Source organism: Aythya ferina (assembly GCF_964211825.1).
Source record: "Aythya ferina genome assembly, chromosome: Z".
In the NCBI taxonomy this organism is placed as follows: domain Eukaryota; kingdom Metazoa; phylum Chordata; class Aves; order Anseriformes; family Anatidae; genus Aythya; species Aythya ferina.
This window is the reverse complement of record NC_140299.1, coordinates 55,093,548-55,116,823: the sequence shown is the minus strand read 5'-3', so window position 1 is coordinate 55,116,823 and position 23,276 is coordinate 55,093,548. Positions and strand designations below refer to the sequence as shown.

The window sequence follows — 23,276 nt, the reverse complement described above, 5'->3', positions numbered from 1 at the left end:
ACAGGTAACAACACCAAACAGAAATGCTACAACTCCTCCTGCAGGAGGGGACAGGGCTTCTTCTTTCCAGCTTCTCTTCTGCCCTGGAACAAGATGGTGTGGTCCCTGGGATGGGCTTTCTGTGTCCTATGGTAGTTGTTAACAATCGCAGATAACAAGGTTCGTAGCAAGGGAACAACAACAGGTTGTTGTTTGCTTGTTTGTTTTTTTTTTTTGCTGGAAACTACAAAGAAGTATGGGAAATGGGGGCAGAAGGAGGATTTTACTCAGCCTTTTGCCCAAGTTCTCTTTAAAAACAAAACCCAGACAAGCCAAATCTGTGCTGTGAGGCAGGCTGGGCACGGCTGTGGGTCTCACATCCCCAAGCAGGGGACACAGCAGCTGCCCGAGCTGCTCTGCCCAGCCACAGCAAGGCCCGTCCTCTGCACACAGGAGGCTCTGGCTGTGATGTGGGGTCCCTTCCCGACGGTGGCTGGTGTCCTCAGCCTCTGCCCCTCCCTGGGCACATTCACTCCATGCAGCGGGGGCTTCCAGTTGCTTGACATCTACAGATGCTGTGTAGCTGCCACTTCTCACTCCCCAGTGTCTCTGCCAAGGTGCAAAAAGAGCCCAGACCCTCACCAGAACCTGTGAATCGTACACGGAGACAGACAGGTAATGGCCTCCCAGCCAAGCTGACGAGCAGCTGTTTGGATGCATGTTTGGAGCAGATGTTTGGATGTTTGGTAGGCCAGCAGGTGGACAGAGAGCCCCCTGCACTGCTCGGCACTGAGCAGTGCCATCAGATGCACAAAGTCCAGGCCGCAGCTGGGTGCTAGCACCACTCCTGGGAATGTTTAATGTCCTTATCTGCAGACAGGGCAATGGGGTAGAACAAGCCCACGGTGACTGTGGATGGGAGGTGACAGCAGGCAGGGCTGCTCTGCAGAGGGCCTGTGACTGGCTGGGGAAAGGCACCAGCGTGAATCCCACCAAGATTAAAGCAAAAGCCACATCTGGGGTCATCCCATGCATGAAGGACCCCTCTACAGCAGTTCAGGCTGGGCACCAGCAGGCTGGGGAGTGGCTGTGGCAGCAAAGGGCCCAGGTCTGTGTGCTGAACACCTTCCCACAGCGTGTCCCTCTGGTGATGGGGACCAGCCACAAGCTGCGTGTTGGCCCTGCTGGGGGAGCCCTCCTGTAGAGGCCACTCAGAGAGCGGTGGGGGTGAAGCACAGCATGGCAAAGGAGACGTGGGAGGAACTGGGCTTGTGCAGCCTTCTGAAGAGATCTCAAGGCTGTCTGTTACTCCCTTTTGGGGAGCGGATAGGTGATGGGGCCACAGCTGTCCTTGGAAGTGCACGGTGAAATGGCATGGCACAGGGTGCAATGAGGAACATTTTGGCTCGACACTAGGAAGTTTTCCCCACGGAGATGGTCCAACACTGCAGCACGGTCCCAAGGAGGCTGTGAAACCCTCACCCTTACTGCCTGCGGAGCACCAGGCTCTGGCCCTTTTCTCTGTGGGATGGTGAGACCAGACGGTCCCAGATGCTGCTGTGAGCCCTCACTGTCCTGCGACTCCTGTAAGGCTCTGAGCAAGGCTCCCTCAGTGAGAGTTTTTGTGAATCCCTGAGCATCCGTGCAGCTTTGTGGCATTCCCCTTGCTATCAGAGGGAGCACCCTCAGCCCTCAGCTCCCCACAGCCTCCTGCATCCACGCGTGCAGTGAAGCCGCACAGGGAAATAAACCCTCATCGTCAGCCCCATCCTGTTTTCCACATCGCTTTCCCTCCGGGCCATTGTTTGAGCCGCTCGGTTGGCTTTCACTGGCAGAAACAACGGGCGGAAAACGCATAAAACAAACAAAACCGGGGGGCACCCGGCACCTCACTCAGCCCGGAGAAGGCTGAGCAACCCCGGGCCCGCCCCGCGGCCCGGCCCCATCCCGGCCCGTCCCCGTCCCCGTCCCCGTCCCCGTGCCGCCATGGCGCTGGGGGAGCCGCGGCGGGGCTGCGGGGCCCACGCGGGGCGGCCGCTGGAGCTGCTCTGCGAGGACTGCGGCCGCTGTGTCTGCGCCCTCTGCCCCGCGCTGGGGCCGCACCGCGGGCACCGGGCATGCCTGCTGCACCATGCGGCCCGGCACCGGCAGGTGGGACGGGGAAAGGGACGGGAAAAGGGACGGGAAAAGGGAAGGGAAAAGGGACGGGAAGGGAAGGGAAAAGGGACGGGAAGGGAAGGGAAGGGAAGGGAAGGGAAGGGGGAAGGGGGAAGGGGGAAGGGGGAAGGGGGAAGGGGGAAGGGGGAAGAAAAAAAAAAAAAGGGAAAAAAAAAGAAAAAAAAAGAAAAAAAAAGAAAAAAAAAAACAAAGAAAAAGGAGAAAAAAGAAAAAGGAAAAAGGAAAAGAAAAGGGGAAAAAAAAAAAAGAAACAAAGAAAAAGGAAAAAAAAAGAAAAAAAAAGAAAAAAGAAAAAGAAAAAAAGAAAAAGAAAAAGGAAGAAAAAATAAAAGGGAATTAAAAAGAAAAAGGAAGAAAAGGGAATGAGCACTTGTGTGCCTGCCTGGAGCTGGGAGACTCGTGAAAATCCCATCTTCGGCCATGTCTGCAGCTGAGTGACCAGGCTCCTGCATCCAGGCAGCCCCTAAGGGAGCTGGAGCAGGGTGTGCAGGGCAGGTGCTGCAGGCTGTGCATGGCGCCTGCTGCAAGGATTGCCCTTAGGAGCAGCTTTCGGTTTCCTCCCTGCAGCCCGGAGCGCTGCTCGGCCTGGGGCTGGCACCGTATTGCCTGTGGGGTGGGAGTGCTGGGTGATGGGCGATGCTGGTGGGGAAGGAAGGGGAAAGGGGGTGTTTTGCTCTGTTCTCTTGGCTGGTCTTTGAGGAAGGCAGCAGGGTGCAAATTTTAGAATAGATGGGGGAAGGTTATCACCTAGCAGAGCTTGTGAATCTTTTAAGTGGCGCGTCAGGGTCAAGACTGGAAAATTGTGGCTGGAAGAGGTGTCATGCCCCAAGTTTCTTGGAGTTCCCTGCTCCATGCAAGAGAAACATCTGTCTGCTCACACATACATGTCTGTGGCAAGGGGCTTCCAGACATGGACTCCCCAGCTTTTTCCTGCAGCCCATTTCGTCTCTCTCTCTCGTAACTGAGTGAAATATTGCATGTGTCTCCAGAGGAGCCGCATGTCAGCAACGCAAACCTACGTAGCCCACACAGAACCCCGAGGGCTCTGTTTATCCCCCTGGCAGAGTTTAAACGCAGTTAGAGCTGGGGATGTTGCGGTGAGTTCGCCTTTGTGCTTGGGTCCCATCTGCAGGACGGGCACATCAACAGAGCTGCAGCTGTGGAGCTGGCCTGCCTGCTACAGCTGAGAGGCTATGTGAACATCACCAGTGCATGGGGCTGCCTTGCCATCGGGTATCACTGGTGCCAAGCTGTAAATATTTGTTGTTGCAGCCGCTGGCTGCAGCATTGCTGTAGTGTAGTGGGTGTTTCTGATTGCTCTTTCGCACGCCAGGAAGCAGTGAGTTTTGACCCTAGATAGAGCCCCCTGCTGATGGTCTGTGTGGAAGTGCTTGGTGAGCTGCCCCTCAGTGCTAAATGGATGAACATGCAGTCTTGATCTGAAAATACAGCAGGTTGACCTTCTCTGGTCACCCACCTAGCAGCTCTCTCAGCCCCCCTCCTAAGTAGGACCAGGGGAGAAAATAAGATTGATAAGCTCCTGGGGTGAAGCAAGGACAAGAACAGCAATTCATTCAGCAATTGCTGTTTATTTGGAGAAGGTTAACTTGATTTATTGCAAATTAAAAATAAAGTAGGATAGTAAAAAGCAAAAACAAAACCAGAAACACCTTTAACGCTTTCCCTAGTCTCCTCTGCCTTTTTCCCGTGCTCAACATCACTTCTTCGCTTTGCGCTCCTTTACCTCCTTCCTCCCACCTGAGCAGTGCAGGGGAATGGGGAATGGGGCTGCGGTCAGTCCCTGACGCTTCGTCTCCAAAGCTTCAAGCACTGCTCCCACACGGCTCCTTACCATGGGGTCCATCCATCCATCCATCCCCCAGGAGCAAACTGCTCCAGCACGGGTCCCCCACGGGTGGGGGCAGCTCCCCCCAGACCCCCTGCTCCACGTGGGCTCCTCTCCACAGGCTGCAGCTCCGGCCTGGGGCCTGCTCCTGCGGGGGCTCTCCATGGGCCGCAGCCTCCTCCAGGCCACATCCACCTGCTCCACCGGGGGCTCCTCCACCCATGGGGGGGCTGCAGCGTGGAGATCTGCTCCATGTGGGACCCATGGGCTGCAGGGGGACAGCCTGCTCCACCAGGGGCCTCTCCCTGCACAGCCTGCAGGGGAACTGCTGCTGCCTGCCTGCAGCACCTCCTGCCCTCCTGCGGCACTCACCTGGTGGCTGCAGGGCTGCTTCTCACCACTCTCTCCCTGTGAAGCAGCCATTTTTGTTATTTTTTTCCCCTTTCTTAACTCTGCTCTCCCAGAGGCCCACCCAGTGTTGCTCCCTGGCTCAGCTCTGTCCAGCAGCAGCTCCCTTTTGGAGCCGTCTGGAGCTGGCTGTGGTTGTGACATGGGGCAGCTGCTGGGCTCTGCACACAGAGGCCACCCCTGCAGATCCCCTGTTACTAAAACTTTCCCACATAGACCTAGTACACAATGCCATAGATTTCAAGATGAAAATGTTTTTTTCACCGTTGGTTTCCCTGCTGCTTATGAAGGTGGCATAATTTGTACATCAGTATGTATCTTACCCTTTTAACCACTGGGCAGCAGATGAAATGATGAAATATTTGTTTAATCTCCCTCCACTGGCCTTGCTGGACAGCCTTATAAACTGTTTCTGTAACATACTCACTGATAAGGAAAGAAAGTTGTTTTTTACAGATGTTGTGAAACAGTAATTTTATTTATTTATTCATTTATTTATTACTGTATAGGAACTCCTGATGCTGTGTTTGAAGGATCTAGAAGAGAGAAAAGAACAAGAGGCTGGTAACAGAAGGTGTATAGAGCAAGCTGCTAATGATCTGAAGGTAAAGCATAGCTTCTTTCTCCCCTGGATGGTTGTTTTCCAAGGAGAGACATTTTGTTCTGTCTGTAGCTCTCCAGACCCAGACAGCTGTTGCTTCCCAGGAAAGGAATGCTTTTCATGTGTACATTACAACATACTACTGTCAAAGGGAGAGAGGAAGGGAAAGAGTTTCTAAAGGCCTGGCCCTCATCCCCTGCTCAGCCAAACACCTTTGGGAGAACCAAGCTGAAATGTCTCTGCAGAGGAATAGTAAATATTCCCAACAACTTATTTTATTCTGACTTTACTGATGGATGTTGCATTGCACAGAATTGCATTATTCAGTCTGACTGAATTCAGAGTGTAGTAAACAAGAAAAGCTCTGTTAACTTCCCCCAAGAATGGGGATGTGTGCTAAGCTCCACCTCATTTATAGAGCATTTTGCTCCAAGGAGCATCTCTGAACTTCTCTATTACAAAAATATCAGTAAAAGTTGGAGGAATCTCTGAAGAGCTTTGGACACTGTGGTTTGCTGTCACTTCCTTTTGATGCTTTCTTTTCCCAGCAGCTCCCTGACCCTAACTTGCTTTAAAAAGGGGACAAAGCGTTGCTACCAAAGGACCAGGTCTGCTGCTTGTAGCAGTTGATACCCGGCCTGGTACCTGGCCTGGTTACATTACAGCTGAAAACTGTGTTTTCCACATATATAAGCATCACAGAATCTGCCCTCAAGCTTTTCCATCCAGGAGATAAGCAGGAAGATCCTGACTGTGCTTGCCCTTAACTGGGTGAACACTCATTTCTAAAGAGATGCAGCAAATTGGTAAAATTCAACAGAAACGTGTCATTGACAGCTGAAATGTTTATGCTCTGTTGAATCTGGGGCGGTCACTCTTCTGCTTCACCTTTAGGCACACGCTGCTATGACCAAAAAGCAGCTGTCAGACAGAATGACTGAGCTCCAGTTACTGCTTCGCGAGGAGGAGAGCCTGGCGAGAAATTTAATTGACGAAAAGACTCAGCAAGCCCTGGAAGCACATGGTCAGCAGGTGGAGTCCTGTCAAGAAAAGCTTGCAGTCCTGGACACCTTTTCATGTCGAATCAGAGAAACGCAGCAGAACAATGATATCATTCAGTTTCTGGAGGTGGTATTGTGTGGTCTCGTTTTGCCTCTTATCCTCATAGGCCCTGGTTAGTCACTGCTCTAGTGGTTAGCCTCTGTTGATCCTTCTGTATGTAAGCAGCATCTTTCTCACTGATTTTTTTTTTCTTTTTGTTATTATTTTGGTGGACTGGTTTGTTTCCTGATTTTTGAGCTGTTAGGTGTTCATATCATGGAATTGACGTCAGGTCTGTATGAGAACCACATTAATTTTAAGCATACGTGAAACGAGCTAGGCCTGTCTCCTCATCCCTAAGGTTAATGCTGTATTGGGTCTTTCCTTATGCAGGTTAACACAAACTTCTGAGGAAAGGCAGCCCTCTCCAGGAACCTAAGGAGGAAGGCTAAATTGGCTCATTCCTTTAATTGCAAAAGATGCCAATCTTCCTGAGCTCATTTTACTGGAGTGCTTTTCTTCCTGCCTACCAATAAATGTCAGCCTCTCTTTCCTCACAGGCTGTTAAACAGTCTGAGCACAGCAAGGGTTCCCTGTTACAGTCCTGATGTTCACCTAGTGATGGAGCTGTCCTTGCCCTCTGGTGTTTGGGAGCTGGTGGGAAGAGTCCATTCATGCCACTGTCCATACTAACTGGAGGATTTGCCTTCCTGCCCTCAGAAATCCATAGAAATCGAGAAGGAAATGCAGGAGTCAAAGAGCCAGCTTGAACAGTGTCACCCGATACCTCTCTCATTTGAGCATGTGCTCAACTACTACAAGCATATCATGACAGTGCTTCAGTCCATTCTACAGAAACCACTAGAGGTCCGGCTTAAAGAAGGTATTTGCAAGAGTGCTGTGAATTTTGCTTCCTCCTGGCCTCCTTCTAAATATAGTGAGGTCTGTAATTTTCTTTTACTAAGTAAACTGAGCTGGAGAAAGCAAGCATTTCAGGTATGTGTGCTGTTCTCTGGCAGCACTGGTGTTATGTTGCTATAGCTGTAGGAGATGTAGGAACACGTGAGGTTTCTCTTTCACCTGGTTCTCACCTGGTGTGTGGGGTGGTTTTGGAGGAATGGCAGGGGCTTGCCTAGGGTTGTGCTGGGTTGTGAGGTCCCGTGGCATCACTGGGATCTAGCATCTCTGTGCTATCCAAAGAGCTTAAAGTAGAAAGTTTGCAGAGTGAGTGTCCTTTTTCCAATAAAAGTAGTACAGATTGTCCCATGAAATTGGCATATAGGGTGACTGTATACCTTACTCAGGATGTGGGTGGAATTCACAGCAGAGTGGTAAAACCCAAATAAACTGTCTTGCAAAATCCCCCATTGTTTTATTTTATTTTTAAAATCTTGAGAGTAGAGCTATCTTCTCCCACTGATAGACTTACCTAAACTGTGCCTTTTGATTTCTGCCCAGATGTTTTCAGCAGCCTTAACACCACCACAAAGAAGGAGCCTGGAACAATGCTGAAAACCATGTCTCCTGTTGATCGGTTGCTTTTCTTAAAACGTAAGTATGGTTGCACAAAAGCTAGAAGCACTCCAAACACTCGTGGCTTAATCACTGAAGCAGTCAATGAATGTGTGCTACCACCTGTTCATTATCTCAAACAGGTCTCTTAAGAGGATTCCTGCTGTTTGGGAGGAGCAAATTCTTATCCCTGCTTGAGAGCCAGTACCCTTTTCTCTACCTCAAGTTGGGAAAGGAATTTTAGTTTCTGCCTGTGAAGTCTTGATCCTTTGTTTTTATTCAAAACTGGCAGTGTGTGAGTCAGTTAATGGATAATTTATTTTTTTTAAAGACATTCATGTAGGGTTGGACCAGATGATCTTAGAGGTCTTTTCCAACCTTAACAATTCTGTGATTCTATGTAGCGTGTCTAGGGACAATCCACAGGTCATCATTCCCTCTGGTGTTGGTAGGGAAGATGTATAGCAAATTGTTTCACCTCCCTGATGGAAAGCTAATTAACATATCCAGTGGCCTGCAGCAGATGAGTGCTGTGGCTGTTCTTAATCCAAAAGCTGTCAGGTTCCCTGTTAACATGGCATCTGCTGGCTGTGATGGCAGTGGGTCCTTCCACGCTTGCATCATCTCTGCGCTGCAGGATCCAGACTGAGTCATTCACTTTGTAACCGTAACTTGATCTTTGTAGGGTGCTAGGACAGGTAGTATGAGCTCTAGCCAGAAAGAGAGCTCTGCAGAAGCTTTTGTCAGGCTGTGAAGTGGGCTCTCAGTCTTCATGAATGCCAGTCTTTATCCATCTCCTTCAGGCTGTCCCCTGATGGATTCATAGAGAAAGTACTCCATTTGTTTCACGTGTGAGCAGACATCTCTCTAAGGGCCAAAAAGACTATATCTCAGCTCTGTTAAACCTAAAAATAACAAACCTCACTAAGATGCTGGATGCAGCTGCTCATAGTCCAGCAAAATTGTCAAGCCTTAGTGATAAATGAGTATTTGGAGTTAAAGTCACTTAGATATGCTACTACTTGGGAAAAATGGCACATCCTCCAGTAATCCAAACAACTCCAGCTGTTTTGCATTATTTTTCTAGCCAAATTCACATCCATGCTCTCATATACTGGCATCCAGATGCCATTCAGTTCTTGGTTTTGTTTGTTTGTTTGTTTGTTTTTAAGCAACAGACATATTTTCATTTTAGTAGCAATTTATTTATTAGGAACGTGTTTTGTGAAAACCTAGGTTTTCAGGCAAATTTGACAGACTTGACACCAACAATTTGCACAGCTTTTCAAGTGCTTTCTCAAAGAGAAGCAGACACTGAAGCCAGGCCTTTAAAATCATTCCTACTTTCAAGTGACACTTTCAGTCTCTTTTGGACCTAGTGTCTTATGTGTCCTGTACAAACAGCATCCCCACAATTTACCTCTTGGAAGGTGACTTGAAGCCAAGACCCAAAGACAGCCAGAGAGACGTTGACAAGAGAGGATCCTGCAGCACGCTGTTTTTACCTTTGTGATTCCTGTTTTTCTGTCTTTTGTCACCAACTGTACATGCAGGTGGGCATGAGTGTTTGCAGCGTTCCCCCACCTAAAACACCTACGCAGACTGCATGAAAGCCAGTGCTAGCTTTTCTGACTGGTGCTGCACCCCTAAAGTGCAGTGGAGATCACTACAGTAAGATGTTGCATGTGCAAGACCTATCCCTGTGGTGGTTGGTGTGCTTTTGGAAGTTTCAACTTGGTGTCTACAGTCATAATACCAGAATTAAAATTACGGAAGTTTTATTTTTGTTTAGAAAATGGCAGTGCTTCTGTTAGTACTTGTGCATGTACAGTGCTGTTTCCCTCTCCCTTTTATTGCAGCAAACAGGTGCAGTTCAAAGGGCGTAGAATTACCAGCAGCGGGCTCTCTAGCACCTTCGCCTGCATTTTACACTTCAGCAACCCTTTTTGTATGCCTTTGCCCCAGAAACTGCTTCGTTTCTGATAGCCAGGTGTGTGCAGCCCAGACCACGATGGTCTGCTAGCAAGGCTATGTATAAAACAGCAGCGACTGGTGCACCACTGGTTCCTGTATGTTAAACATAGCTGATGTTAGGGGCCATGGCAAGGCAAGGGAGGCATGGCGTGCAGCTGCATCTTTTAGTCACGACTCGTGTAGTGCTTACTTGTCTTTCTGAAACACTACGGATGGGTATAGAGGTCTTTTTCTGGCTTTGTGATTTCCAGTCCTGTAGCAGCTGCTTCATGGTGAAAATATTCTGAGCTGCTGCTGAATAAGACAGTGATTTCTAGGGTATAGTTCCAGACTGTGGTTTTTCTTCTGTAAGTTGCAGGCTAGGTGACAGTTTAGTGCTGTAAGTCCCCTGGGAGCTGGTGGGTTGTTCCTTTGCTACATACATGCTGCTGAGCTGTGGTGCCTCTGTGTGAAACCAACTCTTAGCCCATTTTTCAAATGTGATCTCACTGAAATGAGGTTCCACAGCCAAAGAGTCTGCTCCAGTGCTCTCTAAAAACCTTACTGTCATCACAGTACCGGTTTCTAACTATTCCACTTAAAAGCAGAAGCTCTGTGTTTATTCCCTACCTCGTTGTATTCTTCTTACTGTTTGTTAAACACACATACACTGTTTTACGTATTTGTCTTTTACTGACCTGCTTTAAAGCCTGTGCAACTTCGAACCATCAGTGCATGTTGATAGTGCAGTGTTTTCCAATTAAAATATGACTGTTTCCTTCCAAAACTGCAGTTTCCAAGCCACTGCCTGGCTGTGGGCTCTTTTGCAGGCTTTGTGTAATTTTGGGCTTCTTTCATGGGTCACAATAAACGCAGCAAGTACGTTTTTGGTTTTGATTGCAGATGCAAGATCGCCAACCTGGGAATACGACAGCCTTCATCCGAGGCTGAAGTTGTCTGATGACCGTCTAGTGGTAAGCTGCAACTGGAGGAGGATATTTTACCCCTGTGGCCCCCAGCGATTCGATAAATTGTGGCAGGTGCTAAGCAGGGATGCGTTCCTCTCCGGGAGCCATTACTGGGAAGTCGACCTCCTTCAGGCTGGAACTGGGTGGTGGATCGGCGCAGCCTACCCTTCCATCGGCAGGAAGGGAGACTCTGAAACCTGCCGCCTGGGCTGGAATCGAGCATCATGGTGCATCAAAAGGTTTGATTTCGAATACTGGGCATTCCACAAGGGGGAGAGGATCCCTCTCACAGTAGAAGATGACCCTGACCGTGTTGGTGTTTTTCTGGATTACGAGGCAGGGATCCTTTCCTTCTACAACGTTACGGATGGCATGGCTCACCTGCACACCTTCCGCTGCAAGTTCACAGAGCCGGTGTACCCAGCCTTGAGGCTCTGGGAAGGGTCCATTGGCACATGCAAGCTGACATAAAGAACGAAGCAAAAACAAGGCTGTAACTCATGGTTTTGGTATGAAAGCCACTTTATAGTAGCGATCTACATGAATTACGCTGTGTCCTATGGAAGATTCAGCTGTGATGCTTTTAGAAGGCAACAGTGAAGTTGAAGAAAACCAATTGTGTTTAATGTCTGTGTGTTTTAAATGGGGGAGGTTGATCTGCCATTTATAAATGATGTCAATATACTGCCTAAAGTGCCATACGTTATATTTTTTGTACTTGATTCAAATTTGCAAAATGGAAAAATGGAAAAAAATTTGCAAAACTGTGGTTAGAACCTGGAAAAAAAGTTTATTACAACTCGTATTTGAGCCTGATAATTGTTGTCTTTTTGATTTGATTTGGATAATGATTTATTATTCTTCCCAGGCTCAAAGAGTCACAGGGAACAGCGTTCAATCCCACTGGCAGCTGGTCACCAGTGGCTTCCACCAGGGCACAATTCTGGGGACAGTTTTCTTTAACATTTTTGCCAATGACCTGTGCAAATGACCACGTGCAACCTCATTAAGTTTGCAGGTGATCCCAAGCTAGGCAGGAATGTTGATCTGCTTGAGGGTAGGAAGGCTTTTCCCGGTAACAGCCTGCCCGGTGAGGTGGCGGAGTCCCCATCCCTAGAGGTATTTAACTGATGTGGCGTAGAGATGGGACTTCATATGTCAAGTGGATGGTTGGACTTGATGGTCTTGAAGGTCTCCTCCAAGCTAGATGATTCTATGATAAATTACAGTCCTAGAAATCTGTGGAGCCTGCATTGCCCCCATTCCCTAGAACCAGCTGTACCGCCCCACGGAAGGAGCACTGCCCCTCGAAGCAAGCAAGGTAATCTTGGGTGGTTCAGATACTATCGGCCCTGAAATCCTCTCTGCTGCTAGCAAAGGCAAGCTCTAACCATGCACTGAAACACAAAAACGATAGCTTGTTTTAGAAGCTCAATTTATTTTTTAAAATTGCCATTAAAAAAAAGATCTTTTAACAATTGAGTTGTTTCTTAATGTAAGGCAAGCATACTGCATCAATCAGAGCTCACAGACTGTCACAAGCACAGGATTCAAAGACCTCTTCTCTCCACTTCAAATACAGGACTACAGTCTCCTCAGAACTGCAGCAGGGTAAACATTTTGAGAGTAAACTGCTCACAGGTACAGAAACACAACCATCAAATTCAAAATACTTCACCAATTCATAACCAAGAGGTAGCAAGTTCCAAATAACCGTAACTAGTAAATGGTTCTGTCATGGACAAATGCAGACAACTTACAACAAGGTGGCTTTGTGCTGACCCAAGCTAGCTGAGAGATGCATTGTACCTGCTGCCGTGCAGATCCTTCCTGGACAAAGGTACAGGCTGCAGGCGACTGGGGAGAGGAACTGCATTTCTTACTTGAAAAGTAAGAGGCTGTGATGGAAGGGTGGAGTGGATGGAGGAGTATGGACTGTCATGCTGTGATCTAGTCGGTGATGTGATCTAGTCAGGCAGCCATCCTCAGCTGTTTCAAAGAGCAATGAGTGGGAAAACAAAAATCCCAGTTCAGTGCCTTTGCTTACTAGTCCAGAAAGGAGGCTGCTGAATCTTTACCAGCGTGAGAAGTTGCCCCAAATACAAATAGAGATACCCAAATGAACTGCAGAAATCATTAGGATGCCAGGATTCAGTCAGCTGATGGTGGATGCTTTTGCCAATTTCTGGATGCATTGATTAAACTTATTTCCACTGATCTTTTTGGACTGATTTTTCCCCTTAACTTGTCCAGCTTGCTTTCTTGCCTTTTAGTTCCCAAAAAGTATAAAAAAGGCTCTGCCTGTTAGAGGGGGGCTTTCTACCCATCCAATTTACTACATTTCTTGGAACTGTCTCTTGAGACGGTATGGCCATGCTGGAATCTAGTTTTCCCAAGGAGATGTTTTTTTTCCTACAGTGGAATTACTGAATAGAAAGTTATCTCCCTTCACTGTGATGCTTCTTTTCAACTTTGTCCACCTCTATTCCTTAGGCAGGTTCCTGCAAACCATTTATCTTGAGACTTCTTCTTAAATCTTAAGACATACCTCAAGAAAAATCCATCGGGTTGTATGTGTAAAGTTTTCTGTTAAGTTTATGTAACCTTGCACTTCTCTGCATTTAACTCCAACTAGCATCCTATTTTTGCAGGGATGAGGAAAATGATGGAAAAGAGAGGGAAACATCAAACGACAGCGCCATGACAATTCGAAGTGCAGAAAAATTATTAGAATTTAGTGTATTCTTACCAGAAAAGGCAAACTGGAAAGAAGCAGACCTTGGTCTCTGATTTGGCAAAACTCCAAAATAATCTAGGTAAAGTGGAATGGAAAAGGAGTATGGTATTTTCTACACACACTGATACACAGTTTCTAAAAATTGCTTTTCATAATTTATATCCCCTTGCTGAAAAAACTTCCTGCTACTGGATCTGGAAAATTATAATCTGCTTGGATCCTTTCTTCTAATCTACCATGCTGCTATACTTAAATATGTTGTGCAGTAGGGCAGTCCTACGTCATGAAATGCGTAACAGAGTACTTTGGTTTAGCACTTTACTTTCTTGACATGATTTTCTACCGCCTGCTCAGTGATGGTTTCATCTTCTTCAATATGCCTTTTAACCTTCTGGCCCACCAGATCGAAGATGGCTTCTGGAGGAAATCCCTTAGGCTCTCCCACCTTCACTGTCAGCATATCAAGGGTTAGTATGGTGCCTTCAGGAATTGTCACCTTCGCCACAACAGACTTCCCCAGCTACAAGGGAGAATAAAAAGAAAGTTTGAGTCAAATACATTCCTAGACACAGAATACCAAAAGAGGTGAAAAAAAAACCCTGCAGTTACTTGGGAAGAGATTGTGTGGACTGCCCCCTCTCCCACCCCCATTGATTACTTCTTAGTCCAAATTAAGTTTGAGTTAGCATGGAGGCCTTCACTCTGACAAGGCTGTCAGGAAGATTTAAACCCATTCTGAAATCAGACAATGTCTCACTGGAATATCCCAGAAATAGAACAGAGAGAATCTCATTAGACTGACCAGTATTCTAGCTTAGTGCAAAAGCAGCTTAGCTCCTCAATGGATGGTATGCATACAACTGCACTATATTCAAAATTGCCAGCATTATGCTTTGGTAAAAATAGTTAAGAAATAGCACTTCATAGGAAACGATAGGTCTACAAAGACGTTACAGTGTGCTACACATCATCAATGCGCATGCTGCTACCCAGCAGCACAAAATTTAGAGTGCAGAGGCAGAAACACTACTGCAATAACTGAGATATTGAGAATATAAACCTAAGTATAATGTGCATATTATTGGGCTGTTTTTCTGTATTGGTTTTATGTGGCAAGAATTTGGTAGCATGGGGGCTGCAGGGGTGGCCTCTGTGAGCAGAGCCCAGCAGCTGCCCCATGTCAGAGCAGAGCCAGCTCCAGCTGCTCCAAAAGGCACCTGCTGCTGGCCAGAGCTGAGCCAGGGAGCGACGCTGGGTGGGCCTCTGGGAGAGAAGATTTAAGAAATGGAAAAAATACTGCTGTGCTGCAGCAACTGGGAGAGAGGATTGTGAAAGTGTGAGAGAAGCAGCCCTGCAGCCCCCAGGTGAGTGCCGCAGGAGGGCAGGAGGTGCTGCAGGCAGGCAGCAGCAGTTCCCCTGCGGGCTGTGCAGGGAGAGGCCCCTGGTGGAGCAGGCTGTCCCCCTGCAGCCCATGGGTCCCACATGGAGCAGATCTCCACGCTGCAGCCCCCCCATGGGTGGAGGAGCCCCCGGTGGAGCAGGTGGATGTGGCCTGGAGGAGGCTGCGGCCCATGGAGAGCCCCCGCAGGAGCAGGCCCCGGGCCGGAGCTGCAGCCCGTGGAGAGGAGCCCACGTGGAGCAGGGGGTCTGGGGGGAGCTGCCGCCCACCCGTGGGGGACCCGTGCTGCAGCAGTTTTTAGTTTGCTTTTAGTTTCTCACTGTGCTAGTCTCCTCGTGATAGGCTGCAAATTACATTAATCTTTGTATGCTGAGTCTGTTTTGCCTGTGATGATAATTGGTGAGTGATCTCCCTGTCCTTATCTCAACCTTTGGGCCCTTTCCATCGTATTTTCTCCTCTTCCTTTGAGGAGAGGGAGTGAGAGACCGGCTGTGGTGGAGCTCAAGTGTCCAGCTGGCTAAAGCCACCACATGAATATAGAGCTGTCAGTCTCAAAGACTTTCAGCTGATGTGAAGCAAAAGCACAAGTTACCTTTTCATTGCAAGCCATTTCACAAGGCAGGAGTTGTTTAATTGGAGAACCCATTGCTTTTTCCACGGTACGGATGGCTTTCACTAACTCGGCCAGTTCATTTGGCTCCAGGGATGCTTGGTGGTCACTTCCTTTCCACGTTTTGTCAAGAGTCACGTGGCGTTCCACTACTTTTGCACCCATAGCTACAGCTGCCACTGAAATGGCGATGCCAGTTTCATGCCCTGAGTATCCAATGGGGATATCAGGAAAAGCTGACTGATACGCCTGGAATCAAGACAGAGTTGGTCTGAATTATCAAGGCAGCAATTTCAGAGATGGAGCAAGTTTAACAATGATAACTGCAATGAAAACATGGACAGTTACTGCGCCACAGAAGTGCTTGGTTATGCCCAAAATGATTTTTTTTTGAACAAGTCATGCATTACCAAACATCTTGTTTTAACAAGTTCATTGGGAACTTGTCAATGCTGACAATGAAAGACATATGCTCTATTCTTCAATTTCTTACACTTTTCTTTTTAATTTAGTTGTACTCTTCAAGGTCTTCAAAGCCTACACCACTGTAAATTACACTGATAAAGTAGTGCTTTATTTTCATCCAAGAACCCAATGGACTACTTAACTTGTATCCAAAGCAGATTCTGCACCTCCCCATATTTCAACTCTGAAGCAATCCTTTCTGCAGCACACAGGGGAGTTATCCAGTCTTACAGGCAATTAAATGCAGCCATGCCCAGTTCTACTGAAACTAAAGGTAGGCAAATGTTTGAACACCGGTCAATTTGGGAACCTCTTCTTGCATTAGCATCAAGCATACCCAAGTAATATTTTCAGCAAAGGCAACTATAATCTATTTCCTTTGCAGCTCTCATATTCGCATGAAGCCTTTTCAATGAAAGTTTCTGGTCTTGACCCCTGTTTAGGATCATGTTCTCAATTACATGCACCTTCTTGGAGGTAACTGTCTGTGTCACTTTTCTTTCCACCGCAAAGCACGGGGTGACACTTCAACCTCCCGTGTCCCTCTGTTTAATTGCAAATGCCCCAACAGTAATATACCTTATCATATTCTTCAAAGCTGAGTTCTGCTAAAAGAGGATCCAATTAATAAATTCACTTCAATGTTTGCATGAATTAGAGGAACATGACACTCTTCTGACGTCTCAGAAGTGAATTCCAGCTTGCCCAAGATCTGGAAATATAACGCAATAGAAATACATAGCTCTTCTCTGGTACCCTACCCGTGGCACTCTGTTACTCACTGACCGATATAACACGGAGATTGACATCCTCTGGCTGAAGCGGGTAGGCACTGGTGCATTGCAGGAAGCAGAAGTTTGGATTGATGGGCTTCACAATCTGATAAACCTGGTGCATGGTGTTCATTGACTGCATCCCGCTGGAAATCACCATTGGGCGTCCTAGCCATTAAAAAAAAAAAAAAGGTTTGCCCCAGATCTCAAGGTGAGGTCCATAAGAAAGCTACAAAAGCTTATTTGAAATTCTTGCAGTGAATGAATTCAATTGAACTGGAAAAAGAAGGTGGGTGAATCTTTTTTCTTCCTAAGAGTTTTTTCTAAAATCAAGTGGAAGAATTATGTAATAATTGAGCTACTGAGACAAAGTGATGTTTACCAAGACTGCTTGAAAGAAAATGCTTACCTTTCTTTGCAGTCTTTTCCAAATACGGAAAATTGTTTGTATCTCCTGATCCTACTTTGAAAAATGGAACATCCAGTTCATGTAGAAACTCCACAGCCATCTGCAAGAAAAAGAACTCACTGCTCTTCAACACACCACTTCAGCTGGGTCAAGAACAGACAAGAACTACCATGCTGTAGTAAACCAAACAAACAAATAAAAGCAACCCAACCCTACAAAACAGTAAAGCCAAAGCTTAAGTAAAAAGGGCACATATATACACAGCCCCACGAACTATACTTCTCACGAATCAATGGTATCAGGTACAAAAAAAAACAAAACAAAACACAAAAGGTCAAATAAATCAAAAGCAGATAACACCATTTTGCTTCAGGAGGTTGGTCTGCAGGTTAACATTTCAGAAACTCTGAGCCCATCAAAGGACTAGATTTTAAGATAGAGCATAGATAGTGTGGCAGGATTTGTCAGATGCCTTGTGGCATGCATATAAACATTGAGCCTGACTTTCTGAGACTGTTATCAAAATGCTCTTGATATAATCAGAAGGCAAATAGTAAGAATATCAACATTTGTTACCCTGGGGAAAGGACTAATTTTATTCAAAGTGAGACTTTGGAAAAGGGGCTTACTGGAACAAGCTAAGGAGCAAGGGATGCATCAGGTACTTCAGTCTGCTCAGTTCAGTTCATGCAAGTCTCATCAAACAGTACTAACTTTTGGCAAGGCTAGATCTCAATGGATTTACACGTCCAACTCCTGAATAACATTTACTATTCTGAGGATACTAGTTTCTGACTTCCCTCCAGATCAAATATTACCAAGGTTCCTTCTTTTACACTGCTTTTACACAGATTTTGCACAGGTTTTTTATTAGGTTCCCTGTCTCAAGGCAGTCTCTTTGGTCACCCGGTCACAGCTGGTCAAGCCTGCTCTAGGTACAGCAGCTTCGTACAGGTGTGCTCCCCTGCTCCTCTAACTCTGTGGGCCATGGCACTCTTGCTTGATTTTATTACCACTACCAGGAAGAATAACTACCTGTAGATGGGCGTTAGCCCCCTGAAGAGTGAATGTGCTGCAGGCACAGAGGCAGTTTTCCTGCCTCACGTCTGCAGCACTTAAATCTACAGGTAGCTTTCCTGCACAGCTCTGACACTGAAGAGTCATACAAGTATTCTGCGGCCTTTTGACTCTTAGACGAAACCTGTCACCAGCTTTGCCTGTGTAACCTGTTTGCAATGGCTGATCCCCCTCAGTTCCCACCACACGTAAACTTCTACATCTAGCTACTTGCCACGTCACTATTTGTAGAAAAAGTTAACGCTTCCCTTCCAAAGAACAAGTAACCCACAGGCATGGAAAAATCATGTTTGCAAATCAAAGGAAGCCACAATGGATTTTCTTCTATGAGCGATATCCAAAAATAAATCTAAGATGTGCCAAAGAAAAGACAGGGAGACAATTTATTCAAATCTTAATTACACTCTGCCTCCTTCTAAAAATGTGTGTGCTATATTTGAGATAATTCAGGAATTATTGGATGTTTCATTAAAATTAGCATTGCATCAGTAAGTAACCTTTTGAAAATAAGTATATTTAATGAAAACAAAAATCCCAAACCTATCACAAGCGACATTAAAATTCTTCATTCACATTTGGGTGAAACAATGAAGTAGTTACCTAACTTTGACCCCCTTTCAATCTCTCCCCACACACTTTTAATTTTTTTGCCTCATTCCTTGTTGCAGCAAAATTAACTTAGTGCCAGAGAAAGACAAAAGTAATGTTCAAAACAGATTCGCACCTTCTTCAGTCTAATTTTTCTATAATCACTATGATGCAGATTCAATTGCTTGTGTCTAGGATGCGTAATGCCTCTTTAATATGGTTTATTCACTAAGATGCATTGTGCATGAAGACATATTAAGAAGCCACCGATCTAATCAGAAGAGACTGCACAAAATGAAGTATGACATATGGGCCCAATATCTAATGCCACTCTTCATAAGGTGACTATCTCACGGAATTTGGCAGCTTTCTCGTAGGAGATTCACGGAACAGGACCAGCCTGAGCACCAGGGTTGGAGCAGATGACCCCCAGAGGTCCCCTTCCAGCCCCAACCAGCCAGTCTGTGATCCTGTGTAACTTCAAATAGCAGGGACAACATAAAAGGGAGTGGTTCAACAGGATCCTGTTCCGTCTCCAGTACACACTGGAGCAGAGCAGATAAAGGAGTTACCTAGAGTCTTTGTATTTACGTCACACATTGCTTCGCAGAACTTCCTCATACGATTAAACACACAACTTAACCTCTTCAACTTACCTGCAGTTCCGGAGGTTATGCTCAATTCACAGAAGCTAATGTTCCCAAGGACTTACTACCTCAATCGGTGCAAAGTCTGGATTAAGTCTGAAGAGGGCTAGCACAAATACTACCAGAAGTGTCAGCAGCTGTATAAAGTAACTGCTGTTCAAAAGAGGATGCCCAAGTAGGTGTCAGTAGTGTTAACTACCTGATGAGGCCACAGGCTCAGAGAAGCACAGCACCTTGAGATAACGAGAGATCTTAGAGGTGGAAAGTGATATTAGCTGCTGCATACGAAAGATGTTCTGCATTTCACTACAGCCTGTAGAAGGAGGAAAAGAAAGGGCATGATTTTTCATCCCAAAGACACGCAGGTGTTTAAGATCTCAGGTACAGAACTCCGAGGCTACTGGGTGTAGTTGTTCTTTTCCTAAAGGAAAAGATGGAGTAGGTGTTGTTATTCAGCTGGTCCTTAGACATGAAGGCACCAATAAAATAAATATCACAACACCGTCTTTTCCCTGATCTACTTCAGAGCCCATGGCACTGGGCTATTGCCATACATGCAAAACACCTGCTTGTCTATCAGATGTCTGAAGTAGTTTTTGATGGTGTTACAGTGTTTGGCAGCTGCACTCTCAGCTGTGGCACAGCAATTCAAGGATTTTGGTCCACAGGACAGACTCTTAACAGAAACAGCGGGAATGGGTAGAGGACTAGAAAAGACAACATAAGAAACTTCAAGGATTTGAAACCGCTTAGTCAAGAAAAATATCAACAAGAAGAAAAAAGGGAAATGTAATAATGGTGTCTGAATAAACAGGAGATAGGAGAATGAAAGTATGAACTTTTATGTCAGATGAAGAATCATAAGAAAGGAGATTAAGCTGATACATCAGGAATTATCTCTGATGGTAGGGTAGGGAAAGTAAGGCACTTAAAGCACTGAACAGACCACCTGAGAACACTAGATAAATCCCATCCTTGTCCCATCCTGGATAAGGCTACATGCAGAGTGACAGTGATGACCGTGTGCCTGCCTTACGCAAGAGTGGCTGGCTTGCTTCTGGAAGCTCTCGTTCAGTTTGTTTCTCTCTTATTTTCTAGGCCACAAAGAAAACTAGAACAATACATAATCTGCAATCTCTGCTGAGGTTTAACTGTTACCTGGACTTTCCAGTTTACACATTTCAACTGTACACTGCACTTATTAATACTGCAATTAACATTGTTTTGAGGTAGGCAACGTGCAAGAGTTAAAGACTTCAACCACTTTCAAGGGGGAACAGCAACAGATGAGCTTCATGGAGTTTCCAGGCTGGTGGCTGACTGTCCCAAAGCCCACTTACAAAGTAAGTAAACGTTTCAGAAATAACAGAGCAAGGTGGAGACCCCCTCCCCCTTGATTAGTAAAAGAAAAAGAAATGCATTTCTGCTCCTTAGAAATATGAACTTAGTAAGCAGAAAGAAAGAAAAAAATAAGAGAGAGAAATAATAGGTATTAAGAACAGAACCTAGTTCAAAAGCACAGGAGAGTTTGAAGTGTTGGAGCTGATACTGCAGACAACGCTAAGCATCATTCAGATCGCCCTTTTGATCTACGCTCTCAAAGTCTCGATTGTTTAGGGAGCCCAGCTGAGGCCTAGTCTCTAATATAGTGTACTGTGCATAGGCCCTTCAGCATAAATGTCAGATCTTCCAAGATATTCAGCTGTCTGGTCAATCAGAATAGATGCACAAGGGAACTGACAGAAGCACCTTTCCTCCAGTTTCCTCATTTACAAGCTCAACGTCCAGACATACGTGGTATCTTCTTTATGTCAGAGCTATAGCACATGAGTAACAGACTCGTATACTCATATAGCACATGAGTAACAGACTGCAGGCAGGCTAGCTGGACTCTCCCTGTCTCCCTATGGCTTACGTACCTCGTCCATGCCAGACGCCGTGAAGAAAATCCCAATTTCCTCGGCGTATTTCTTGAGCTCTCTGTACTGGTCATGGCTGAACTCCAAGTGCCGCTTGTGCTCCCCGTAGGTCTTTCCCCAGGAGTGCTTGGAGGTGTATGGCCTCTCCAGGGCTTTCTTGTTGAACTTGTGCTCCAGCTCGCTCTTCTGGAACTTAGCGCAGTCTGCTCCGCACTCCTGCAGAAAGAGAAGGAAGGCGGTGCACGCTCGGCGCCAGCACCACCAGAGTGACAAAGGCACCCCCCCCCCCCCCGCACCCCTCCATTTCAAAATGCCTGTAAAAACAGCAGCAAAAAAAAAAATAAAAATAAAAATAAACCATTCCTCAGCCACCCCGCTGACCGCCCCCCCGAGCCGCCGGCCGGGCGCACCTTGGCCATGCGGATCATGCGGCGGGCGATGTCCAGGTCGCCCTGGTGGTTCTGCCCGATCTCGGCGATGATGAAGCAGGGCTGCTCGCCGCCCACCCGCCGCCCGGGGCACAGCTCGAACTCCCGCGGCATGCTGGCGGCGGACAGACAGACCGACGGACACACCAGACCGACGGACAGAGGGACAGACGGACAGAGCGACACGGAGACCGCGGCTGCGCCGCCCCGCCCCGGTAATGGCGGCGCTGCCGGCAGGGGGCGCTGAGGGAGCGGCCGCCGCCATGAGGCGGCACCGCCAGCCCGGGGGAGGGCCCGAGCAGCGGGTCTTGGGGGAAATGTTTGTCAGTGCTGCACGCTAATGCCCTCTCTGCACTCTAATTTATTTATTTATTTATTTATTTTTGTCGTGAGCTGCCTGCAAGCCAGCCGGGAGGCGTTGCTCAAGGCAGCAGGTAGCTGCTTCCAGAGCCTGAAGGGTAATGGGCGTTGTAATGCACCCTGCAGGAGGGGAGAGAAGTTGATGGTTAAGCCTGAGGAGCAGGTTTCTGTGCAAAAGGAAGCAGGGTATATATATCGGCTACACTAACGGAATATATCAATGAGCACTTTGTTGGCATTTATTTCATGTAGTGGTTTAAGGCCGTGTTGGGCAACTGCGTGTTAACTCCAAGGAAAACAAAAGCAGAACTATCAGTTGTGAAGTGAAGTGTGTGAACCAGGAACTGAACCCAACCAGGCTATGCTGCGTGGACAGGATCCACCCAGAGATCTAAGTGATCTCAGAAGAAAATGATCAGTAGCTCCCATTTCTGCCTGCCTCTGATTTTCTTTTGACTGAACCTGGCAAGGCTGGAAAAACATCTAAATGCTTGTTCACTTACATTAGCCACAGATCATTTTTCTTATATACAAATGTGTATCTTTGGATAAAAATGATGAATTAACAGTTATGAGAAGAAAAAAAAAAAAAAAAAAAAAAAAAAAAAAAAAAAAAAGAGGAAAGTTATACTTTCTGTGTTCAGAGATTTTCACGTGGTTAGCTGTGCCACATTCCTATCATTCCTCCAGGGCATATGGCTTACTTTCTGTCTTCTATCTCTTTCACACTTTGGAGAAAAAAAAAAACAACAAACAAAAAATGGACCTGTAAAAAACAAAACAAAAGCTCTTGGACATTCAGTTTCACTTGGCATTTTTAAACACTCAGGAACATCAGGAATGGCACTACTGGCACCCATGAGAGATGATGATGAAAGAGCAGCCACATTTTATGGAGCCAGCTATATAAAATCATTTATCCCACAGCTCTTCTTCCACAAACATTTGGAAGGTTGTTATGAATGATCCTGTCGAGATTATTGCTGTACTTCCCTAATTTAGGTACCTCCTCTCTGATAGCTAAAAGGCAATGTTCAGGTGTGTCGTGGTTTAACCCGGCCGGCAGCTAAACACCACGCAGCCGTTCGCTCACCCTCCCCCCTGCCTTTCTGGGTTGGGGGAGAGAAATGGAAAGTGAAGCCCGTGAGTTGAGATAGAGACAGTTTAATAAGACAGGAAAATAATAATAACAATAATAATAATACAATGATGATAATAGTACTACTACTAATAATATGTACAAACAAGTGATGCACAATGCAATTGCTCACCACCCACTGACCGATGCCCAGCCTAACCCCGAGCAGTCCGGCCCCCTCCCCCGGCTAGCCACCCCTATATATTGTTCAGCATGACCCCATACGGTATGGAATACCCC

General features: G+C 46.5%; 2 protein-coding genes across 3 annotated transcripts; one reads left to right on the top strand and one right to left on the bottom strand.

The window, feature by feature from the left end:
- The first annotated feature begins 1,933 nt into the window (after nucleotides 1-1,933).
- Nucleotides 1,934-11,305, top strand: TRIM14 (tripartite motif containing 14). 2 transcript variants are annotated; one of them, XM_084504169.1, is made up of 6 exons: nucleotides 1,935-2,130; nucleotides 4,921-5,016; nucleotides 5,907-6,140; nucleotides 6,774-6,936; nucleotides 7,512-7,604; nucleotides 10,422-11,305. In XM_084504169.1, the coding sequence occupies exons 1-6, from the start codon at nucleotides 1,966-1,968 to the stop codon at nucleotides 10,955-10,957; spliced, it is 1,287 nt and encodes a 428-aa protein (XP_084360295.1). In that variant the 5' UTR covers nucleotides 1,935-1,965; the 3' UTR covers nucleotides 10,958-11,305. The 2 variants fall into 2 exon arrangements, with proteins under 2 accessions (XP_084360296.1, XP_084360295.1); XM_084504170.1 differs by lacking the exon at nucleotides 5,907-6,140 and having other exon boundaries at nucleotides 1,934-2,130.
- A 599-nt stretch (nucleotides 11,306-11,904) lies between these two features.
- Nucleotides 11,905-21,770, bottom strand: NANS (N-acetylneuraminate synthase). The gene is made up of 6 exons (XM_084504171.1): nucleotides 21,521-21,770; nucleotides 21,111-21,326; nucleotides 16,880-16,979; nucleotides 16,484-16,638; nucleotides 15,215-15,481; nucleotides 11,905-13,743 (listed from the first exon to the last, which is right to left on the bottom strand). The coding sequence occupies exons 1-6, from the start codon at nucleotides 21,650-21,652 to the stop codon at nucleotides 13,534-13,536; spliced, it is 1,080 nt and encodes a 359-aa protein (XP_084360297.1). The 5' UTR covers nucleotides 21,653-21,770; the 3' UTR covers nucleotides 11,905-13,533.
- Nucleotides 21,771-23,276: the final 1,506 nt, after the last annotated feature.

Coding starts and splice junctions, on each gene's coding strand:
- TRIM14 (XM_084504169.1), top strand. CDS start 1,966: ATGGCGCTGGGGGAGCCGCGGCGGGGCTGCGGGGCCCACGCGGGGCGG. Junction 6,141..6,773: donor ATATCATTCAGTTTCTGGAG/GTGGTATTGTGT, acceptor TCCTGCCCTCAG/AAATCCATAGAAATCGAGAA. Junction 7,605..10,421: donor TCGGTTGCTTTTCTTAAAAC/GTAAGTATGGTT, acceptor TTTTGATTGCAG/ATGCAAGATCGCCAACCTGG.
- NANS (XM_084504171.1), bottom strand. CDS start 21,652: ATGCCGCGGGAGTTCGAGCTGTGCCCCGGGCGGCGGGTGGGCGGCGAG. Junction 16,639..16,879: donor GGAAAAGACTGCAAAGAAAG/GTAAGCATTTTC, acceptor TTTAATGGCTAG/GACGCCCAATGGTGATTTCC. Junction 15,482..16,483: donor TCAATCTCCGTGTTATATCG/GTCAGTGAGTAA, acceptor TCTTGATTCCAG/GCGTATCAGTCAGCTTTTCC.